The following is a 9,395-nucleotide window of genomic DNA, read 5'->3' as shown; positions in this document are numbered from 1 at the left end:
TTCTTTGCTGCACTGGATGATGAAGACAGCTATATGTTAGGTCACAGCCATGTTTCTGATGTAGGACAATTTTGTGAAAGATCTGAAGATCTGATTTGTGAAAAATCTGACGTGTCACATTAAGCCGAAAACCCACATTTGAGGCACTTTAAGAGATCAGCCCACTTCTGTTTTAAACCCTCATGCCCTGAAGATCAGAAAAGATGAGCCACTGGCAACAGCAACTTTGATTTATGCAAAAAAAGGTTTATTGGAATTACAATGTTACTCTGACATGGCAAAATAAAATCCGATTGACAAATATATTATTACAGACATCAAAACATATCACTCTATGACCACAGCTTGAAACAATATGACATTTACGACACAAAATGAATAATAGACAACATACATACAATGCCCTTATTATTTATTCCTGTACAAAAATAGCTCTCTTTAAGTAATAGAAAGGAATATAAAACAATTAAATAACAATATCTAACATTTTTTGGCATATATATACATATACTGGCAAAAATAAAACAAAAAACAACATTACATATAGATTGCACATATCTCTATACAAAACAATAATAAGGTTCAAGTACAGTACAATCCTTATGGACTGGCAAAGGCATTCTTTCCTATAATCTAAGGCATTCATCCCTCATACAGTGTCCGAGAAGGTGGTTTGAGACAGAAAACAGCTTTGTTGCCTTATGCTTAAAGTCCATCTCCCTAGAATCATCGATATCGATATCTTTTCCAGATGAATTCGATGGCTTTAAGTCCAGAGGTGTTTTGATCTTCTGAGAGAGGGTATATGGAAGACATTCGAGTCCCGTAATCCCGCCAAATTGTCTGTCTGAGGAGTAGCGAGAGGACATTGAAACATTCTGTCCCATGGGAGGAGGTTTGTTCTTTTGGCCGGTGCCTGTGGTCAGTCCATGGTGCTGGGGATCAGTGCAGTTGATCTTTAAGCTCACACCCAGTGCTCTGCCACGGCTCCAGTGCTTGACCACAGCATCCCTCTCCCTTTTCTTCTCTCTCTCTCTCTCTCCCTCTCTCTCTCTCTCTGTCTGTCTCTGTCTCTCTTTCTTTCACAGTGCTTAGTGGAACAGCTGTTGTTTTTGCGCTCGAGCTTTGGCCATGCGCAGCGCAGGCCCAACTTTTTCCCTCTCAGCCGCTCGGCTCGGGAAAAGTACGCGCCAGAGAAACTCTTGGCAGGAGTCTGAGGCATGCGTAGAATTTCGGAGTTGGCCTGCAAGCCCAGTAAAGGGGGCTTCCGCCGCCTCTGTCCCGTTGTGCGGGTACCCTGTTCGCTCATGTCCGCCTGAGCAGCGCCTCCAGCCTGTGCAGCCTCCACACGGGCCGCAGGCGGCCTCCTGCTTCCTCCTCCCGCTGCAGGCTCATGCTTCTCTCTGGGACCGACCTGCGCCTCCGCCCGTAGCCCAGTGGGCTGATCTTATCGATGGGTGCACTAGCAACCTTCAGCTTGTTGTTGAGCTGTTGCAGACGGTGTGCCAGATCGTGCACGGTGCAGGTGCCCAGGGCGCAGCCAGACCTCCTTGACTGGTTGATGGAGTTCTTGGAACGTTTCGTCCGTACGCCAGTGTGGCCGGCACTAAAGAGAAAGAGAGAAAGAGAGTGGACGGTCATTCCTACTCTGCATTCCTTCATTGCGTTTGGCTTGTAAATGATAGCCCTGGTTTACTTTAGACCCCTTAAACTTTAAGAACCTGATGGAAGGTCCCAACATGCATTCTTTACGCTCGTAACTGCATGCCTTGCATATCAGGCATACTTTATGCATAGTAGCTATCAACTAGTAAGCTTAATAACTTAATAACAAATTTAATGCTAATCCTTATTCTTATTTGACAAGTCCTAATCCCAACTCCTAGACATGGTTTACTTAAACACTGCTTGTTCGACAAGTTCAGTAAACTTGAAATGTGATAAACGGGACTGTATGGACAGTTACATAAGAAAAAAAAAGGTTCTTACCTGGAATGTGGAAGCAGAGCATCTTTGACATCTTCAGGTCTGACAAACTGCCCAGGCTGTGCTTCCCTCAGAGCAGACAGGGTACTCAGATCCCTTTTTGTTCTCTGTAGCCAGACACTGGTCAGCAAGAGAAGCAGACAACCCATTAGAAGTGTTACAAAGCAATCCATTACCATCTCATCCTTATAAAATATGTAAAAAAAAAAAAAATCAAATAAATAATTTAATAAACTTACCTCATTTTCAAAACTTGGCTGAGGTTGAGTTTTGCACTGTCTACACCGGGTGTGACAGTGACCAGCAGACAGCAGCAGAAGAGGGACAGAAGGATCGGGTTCATTTTGTCTGATATCTGTGGAGAAACAAAGAAATCAAAGAAACTTGTTAAATTCCTTCTTCAGGTTGGAAGGAAAGAGAGCCATCTACCTGCTAGCATCTCCCTCACTGTGTGCCAAAGGTCCAAAATCCAGTCTGTTTACCCTCATCATACATTTATTTAAAGTGGCTGGCTGGGGTCATGCTCTGAACAAATAAGTAAACTTACAACCACGCTTCAACCCCCTGATGAGTGGAAAAAGAAGGACAAAGGCTACACAGGATGACCAAAGCTCCGGTGAGCTTTAGTCTCCCTGCAGTCTTTACTTATGACACCCAGTTTAAGGTCCAGTTCATATAGATTGAAAAGTCAAAAACCAATGCTGGACAAACTTTAACTGGTTTAAACGTTTTTAAGATTATTAAATCATTTGTCCTGATGCTTACAGGCAGCCCTCCTAACTACATGCACAAGAGCTGAACGTCTTGCACAGTCAGACAGATAACCTATTTCAGTCTAGCACACTTCAGCTCTGAGCTAAAAAAAAACAAAACAAAAAAAACCCCACAAACCCAGCAGGGGTAAAGCCATCAGATGAAGGGGCAAAGAGCAGCCCCTCGGGAAAGAGAGAGAGAGAGAGCATTAAGTCCGTACCTGTAAAGCTGTTGGGGGTTCACTCAGGAGTTCGTGCAGAGGCAGTAATCCAGCAGCTCCTCTACTCGCAGTTCGAGCTGAAATGCAGCTGTGACACTCGGCTAATAGTCTGACTCTCCACGCTAGGCGTGAGTGCATTTATACTGCAGGTGGGAGGGGCTCTCATCTCATTACATTCTCAACCCAAATCCAACCCACACCCCCCAGCAACCACCACCAAGCCAGTATTTCCACTCTGTAGCCAAACAGATCATAAAACACTGTTTTTTTTTCTGTACTCCTCCTTGTGTTAAACAAATGCAGATTGCTGTAATTGTATAAAAAATATATGTGAATCACAAATCCATAATTCAGCTTTAAAAACAAAAAAACTAAAAAACTAAACAACTGAAAGAATCCTGTTCCCCTGAGAGGCTGGTAATGTTGCTCATGTCTAAAGTATTTGGGTGGGTAAAAAGTGTGAATGGATACGTGTGCTGTTCCAACCGAGGACATGGTGTAAAATCTGTGTTCAATTTTAAACAGATTAACTTCAGCACCAAAAAAACAACACATCTTCAAACTATTTTCGGAGCACAGCCATGGTGTACCCTTTGTGTGACTTATGCCTGTTACAAAATTAGCTAGTGATTTCTGTTTCATTTTTGTGCTCTGACAAAGGTTTTCTGTTTTTTTCCTTCTGTTTCTTCCATTTCCAAGAGTGATGTGATTGGATTTGGTGGTCTGATGCAACATTAAACAGAACTTCATCACATTTACTGTCAGCGTATCTTGTATCCTGGAATCTTTTCAAGGCTAATGGATGCATTCAGAAGGAGTCTGTACCCCCCCCATCCACTTCCCTTCAGGGATACAGCATTAACTCGATAAAACGGCCAACCACGACCCTATTAAGCTGGAAGCCGCAGATGGCGAAGCTGCCATTAAAAGTATCTCATGTCTTTCACGTTAAAACTGAAAAATGACTTCAGCACCAGAAAGAACTTTCTGCTATATTGAGATAGTTTGGGTGAAGACAGTGTCAGAGAGGGTCTTCGGGCAGATGTTGATTACAAGCCCCAGGGGGTGAATAGTTTTGAGGCCGAAAAATGCCATTAGGATTACTCGGTCCTATCACTCTTACGATAACTGACCTGTGACTAGTGAGGCGATGCATGTCTAAGCTATGCATGTCTTTTTTTTTTCTTCAAGCTTTGCATAGACACGATTAACCTTCACATGTCAACATCATGTTGACTCATGCTGTTTAACACTTTGAAAGTGCTGGATGAGCTCTCGAATAAAATACAATAACCTCACAATAACCTTAAAGTGAAACTGTCAGTGTTTTGATTTGACTCATTTAAGCCTACATGAATAAGCCAAGTCATCGATCCTTTGGAATGAAAATAGACTTCTTCTGACACTCAGATCCAATCATTCAGCTGCTGGCCCCGCACGCATCACTCATTCCGAAGCGCTGGAATTTCCTGTGATTGTTTAATCCACTCGGTAACCGACAAACAGGACTGTTTATTACAGAACATGACACTCATAGGCTGCATTACAGGCAGCGGGTGTTGACTGTTGACTGCTAATTGACACGAGGTAAAAAGACATCTCTGTGCTCTTCAGTTACTTCTTACTTTATCCTTTTATGGACTGATTGAGAGGATTGCTCAACAGGCTAACGGCACCATCGGGGGTTGTTTGTGACTCAGTCCGTATATGGCTCTTGTTTGCTGACTCAGTTTGCAATGAGTATGAAAACTACTTAGTCATGTTCAAGGAATGTGGATGTTCAGGTGAGACCCCCTGAATTAAAGGTGTGTTGTCTAGCAGGTGAAGTGAATTGTAGTTCCTTATACTGTTTAAAGTATCAGATCCTTGGGGAACTTTTGGAGGTTCATCAATTTGAAACTGTGGAGGAACCTTCAAGAAAAGGATTTTTAGAAGAAAAAGGTTCCTTGAAGGTTCCTCAAAGCACCTTAAGAGGTTTCTCTGCAGTCTCAAACTGAGGAACCTCCCAAGTTCCTTAAGGATCTAATACTTTTAACAGTGGAGTGTGAGGGTATTAGATTTTAAAGACATTAAGTGATCCAGCTGTCTCTACAGGTGACAGCCATCTTTAACTACTTCAAAGATTTCCAGTTTTCCTGAGCTGGCAACAAATGTGGGAGAAAAACACTGTACTTATATAACAGGACACTTCAAAATTACAGCAGAATCTGCCCTTTTGAGTTAAAGGTCTGCTAACCAACCCACGCCTTATAGAGCTGACAAAAAATTGGGTTTGGGGCAAGAGTGGAGTGTGTGATATCCAACCCAAGCCTGATGGAGATTGACAAAACATCGAGTTTTGGAAAAGAATCGGGTGGGTCTGCTTCCCAACCCAAGCCTGATGGGGCATACAAACTTTTGGGTTTCAGCAAAGAGTGGAGTCGGTCTGCTAAACAACCCAAGCCCTACAAAATATGAGCTTTCACTATAGTGGAGGGAGTCTGCTGCCTGACCCAAGCCTGACGGGACCCAACAAAATATTGAGTTTCAGGCAAGAGTAGAGTTGATCTGCTACCCAACCCAAGCCCAAAGCCCAAAAATATGGGGCTTTAGTCCAGTGTGGAGTGGGTTTGCTATCTGCTTTACTTTAGTCTGTAATATTAAGGTGATCGATTTACCAAAACATAAATTGCTAACTCTCACCTTTACCCCAAATTTACTCAGCCAAGTCATTAGTTTTGCCTGGCAGTCAGCAGTCACCATCGTGCAAATGGCATGCCCCGTCATTACATAGCTGCCTCAAGCCACGTTGTGTTGTTACTTAATCTCAGACTTGCTTGTGTGGTTTCACACACTGCATGACACAGTTATCTAAAATGGGAGAAAGTTCACATAGCTTAAAACAGTAATAGCAACCAGCTTAAAGCCTGAAATCCATTTGTTTTTATAGACCACATAATGTCATACAATATCAGAAATCATATAAACAAGTCTATTTAAGAAGACTTAACAGCTTGATGTGGTTTGATGTGGTGTGATAATAAGGCATGAGGTTTTCATGATGCTATCCTATAAACTTTCATTACCCGTTAGCGACGTTAGCATTGTAGCTGAAGTGCAAAAACAACAAAGAAACCCTACATGTCTTGGCAGATTGATAATCCAGAGATTTGGGGTAAGGCTCAACTTGTGCAAATGGGACTTTCCGGCAGGAGGAATACTTGCACTAACCTTACGAGATATCGATCAACGATGCTTACTTAACACTACGTCTGCACTGCACATTACTGCAATTCTTTCCTAAAATAAAACTGAAACTAATTATTTAGTTAGTTAATTTACCACACCTTGAGCATCTGGAGCTTTTCAAATTTTATACCAAAAACCACAGTTGACTGCAGTTATTGCATTTTGAATCATTTTTATTTTATTTTCTGCAGAATTTGATTAAATTAGTAAGATGTAAACAAATCCATATACAGCGGGTTCATATGTTCTAGAGAAGCTTGCCAAATCCAAATTGTTCACAGCGATGGTGATGGGAACCAGATGTCTCAAGTGTTAAGTGGCTCTCAATGCTGAAGCCATCGCTGAAGGTCATAACCAATGAAATGGTTATGAAAACGGTGTCTGATGTCTGAAACACTGTTTTACAAGTTTGAGGTAATAATATGTAGTTTTAATACGATCATGGCGGATATACACAAGCAGGGTAACCCAGAGATTTATCATCCATGCCCTCACACTTGCACAACTACGGTGCCACCATGCCACCCCCATGATCAACTCCTGCAGGTTTACTGGTCATTTTAAATATTATAAAAAAAGCTTTTATTTTTATTGTAGACATCACTCCCCCTGATACCTGACACCACCACCTTTAATTCGCCTTGTTTGTTTATGAAAATGGAGACATTTCTACCCCACCCAAAAATGGCATGACAAAAGACAGCCATCTTCGCTTCGATACACTTGTTTTGCACCAATAGGACCTGGCTGACAAGAACCTGACCAAGTGTGGGTGGCATGGTGGCAGCCTAGGTTGTGCAAGTGTGGGGGCATGGATGATTAATCTCTGGGTTACCCTGCTTGTGTAAATCCGCCATGATCAAAGTGTCAGTAGAGTATCGGCCCTCCTGCAACACCCTCAGTTCTACTGATGAAGGGCGTGGCAGTGGGCTCATGAAATTAGGAGTGTCATATGGTGTAAAACCAGTAAACTACACACTCCTCTGACCCTCCAGGACAGGCGTTTTACACCTCTGGATTGAAGCCTATCCCCATTGCAAACAGTGCAGCCTGAGGTTCCTTTCGCCAAACCTCCCAGGCCCACGCCCATGCTGCAGCAGGAGCAGCCTGGAATTGCGCGCATGCGCTCTGGCGACGTTTGTGTCAAACATGGCTGTGCTTTTGAAGAAAGAAAAATGCTGAATTGTGGTGGGAGAATTCCAGAAAAGAGGCAAGCATGGCTAGGTTGGCTGATTACTTCATTGTCGTTGGACACGACCAGGAGAAAACGGGTAGGTTTCCGCGCTTTATTCACCCCCTCGGAGCTGGTGTTGATGTTTATTGAGGCCGTCAGCTCTGGCAGCGTTAGCGAGCTAGCACTGAAGCTAGCTAACTAGCTGTCTGAGATTTGAGCGGTGCAGAGCTGCTTGAGGGGCTTCGGTGGGGGGGAAATGCTGTCGTGACTGGGCTTGGGTAACGAATAGAAGCGAAATATGTCCGTTGGATTAGGAGTGAGCAGCCCGTCACGTCCTGCTGTGTGTGTGTGAGTGTGTGTGTGTGTTTATGTATGAGTGTGTGTGTGAGTGTGTGTGTGTGTGAGTGTATCCCGGTCATCTTCATCTTCATGTGACGTGTTTGGCTCAGTGGAGAGGCTTGTCAGAGAAACCAGTGCAGTTTCGGGCCAGAAAACAGCTCCAGTGTAAATCATGTGTGCTAAGAATAACAACAACACTGTACTGAGCGCGTGGCCAGGTGCAGGTGGTCGTCCTGTCCATTTAAAAAAGACAGTAGCAGTTGTGGCTCGTGATAGTGTCCAGTTAAGCACCCCATTGATTTCTCTAATGGATAAAGCACAGGGGTTTGTGTGTCATTGATTTCCCTGTCTGTTCCTGTCATGTAGCTCCAGCAGCCCAGCAGTGGAGCTTCATGGCTGCATGGGAAGGGCTCAGTGCGAGAGAGCTGCTTCCTTTGTTGTGGAAAGCGGATGCACAGCCCCAACCAAGAGGAAACAGGCATGCTCATGAGTGCTGCTGAGCTCCCAGGTGGAGAACAGGATCCTCAGCAGTGTGCGCTGCTGTTGGTTGCAATGGGCTGGAATGCTCTCCTGCCGGGACTCCCACAGGTGTTTGAGTCGTGGCAGCTTGTGTTGATGGGTTGTGTACAGGCTGGTGGTTGTTGTTGTTGTTGTTGTTTACTTTTATGTCTGGGGCATTTAGTAAGTTGTTTGTGCTCATATCGTCTTCCAAAAATGCTGTGCATGGTGGCACAGTCAGAAGCTGTAACACTAGGTTGTGCAAATGAGGAAGAGCCTGACGTTACCTTTCAGCTGAGATTCGGCCAGACGCAACAGTGCTGACAATTCCCAGTACAGAAATAAGACCTGCTGTCAGTGCAGTCGCAAGTGCAAGAGACCTTAAAGACCTGTTTTTCAGTGACCGCTCTGAAACCCCATGCAGTTTGAAGGAGAGACCCGAATACAGGCCTTTAAGGTTGGAAGTTTTAAGTGCTCTTGAAAAAGATGGGTCTTCACTCACTGAGGGAATGATCAGGCTCCTATGGGAAGTTCATTTCATCACCTCAGTGTCAGGACAGACGAAAGTCTTCAAGTTTATCTTCTTATCTTCTGCGCCTGGAAGCATGACGAGTCGTAATACATACACCTATCCATTCATCCATCCATCTTCTTACCTGCTTTTTTCCTGGTCAGGGTTGCAGTAGGTCCAGAGCCTACCAGGAATCATGGGGCGCTAGGCTGGAATATCCTCTGGACAATGTGCCACTCCTTCCCAGCGTACCACATACACACCTGTTCGCTCACACATGGGGCAATTTAGCATAGCCAGTTCACCTGTTTTTGTTTTTAGAGGGTGGAAGGAAACCTGAGTATCTGGTGTAAATCCATGTGGGCATGAGGAGAACACACCAGACTCCGCTCATGCAGAGACCAGAGCAAAGCTCAAACCCGTAACCGCAGGCTCCCTGCTATTTGCTTCTTATGCTTAATAACACAGCCTTCTTCTCTTAACTCTAATACTTTAGGTAATGCGAGTGGTGTTGGAGCCTTGTTATTCCCATACTCCACATTCCGGTTGATGTGGAGTGATTTGGAGTAGTAGCTGAACGGCCGCTGCAAATTTTATTTCCAGACTTTGTTTCTCCAGAATGCACAGCAACCGAATGAATGGCCCACTCAACCATCGCTAGCACTGAGCTCAGATAAAGTGATCAG

At 44.1% G+C, this 9,395-nt stretch overlaps 2 protein-coding genes across 3 annotated transcripts in view; one reads left to right on the top strand and one right to left on the bottom strand.

Annotated features, from left to right (window-relative positions):
* Positions 1–225: 225 nt before the first annotated feature.
* adma (adrenomedullin a) lies at positions 226–3,078 on the bottom strand. The gene is made up of 4 exons (XM_072660216.1): positions 2,960–3,078; positions 2,226–2,341; positions 1,990–2,106; positions 226–1,606 (listed from the first exon to the last, which is right to left on the bottom strand). The coding sequence occupies exons 2-4, from the start codon at positions 2,327–2,329 to the stop codon at positions 1,306–1,308; spliced, it is 522 nt and encodes a 173-aa protein (XP_072516317.1). The 5' UTR covers positions 2,330–2,341; positions 2,960–3,078; the 3' UTR covers positions 226–1,305.
* Positions 3,079–7,324: 4,246 nt separating this feature from the next.
* Positions 7,325–9,395, top strand: part of sbf2 (SET binding factor 2) — a 115,203-nt gene continuing 113,132 nt past the window's right edge. For both annotated transcript variants that reach the window (XM_072661191.1, XM_072661190.1), the window contains exon 1: positions 7,325–7,458. In XM_072661191.1, coding sequence (XP_072517292.1) covers positions 7,404–7,458 — 55 coding nt within the window. In that variant the 5' untranslated portion in view covers positions 7,325–7,403. The remainder of the gene's footprint in view (positions 7,459–9,395) is intronic.

The sequence above is a fragment of the Salminus brasiliensis genome, chromosome 17, assembly GCF_030463535.1.
Source record: "Salminus brasiliensis chromosome 17, fSalBra1.hap2, whole genome shotgun sequence".
NCBI lineage: Eukaryota > Metazoa > Chordata > Actinopteri > Characiformes > Bryconidae > Salminus > Salminus brasiliensis.
Note: the sequence above shows the minus strand (reverse complement) of the source record. Positions and strands in the feature narration are given on the sequence as shown.

Excerpts from the sequence above, each read along its gene's own strand:
- adma (XM_072660216.1), bottom strand. The coding sequence starts at position 2,329 with ATGAACCCGATCCTTCTGTCCCTCTTCTGCTGCTGTCTGCTGGTCACT. Across the intron at positions 2,107-2,225 it reads AGCCAAGTTTTGAAAATGAG|TGTCTGGCTACAGAGAACAA; the intron begins GTAAGTTTATTA and ends CTTGCTGACCAG. Across the intron at positions 1,607-1,989 it reads GCTCTGCTTCCACATTCCAG|TGCCGGCCACACTGGCGTAC; the intron begins GTAAGAACCTTT and ends CTTTCTCTTTAG.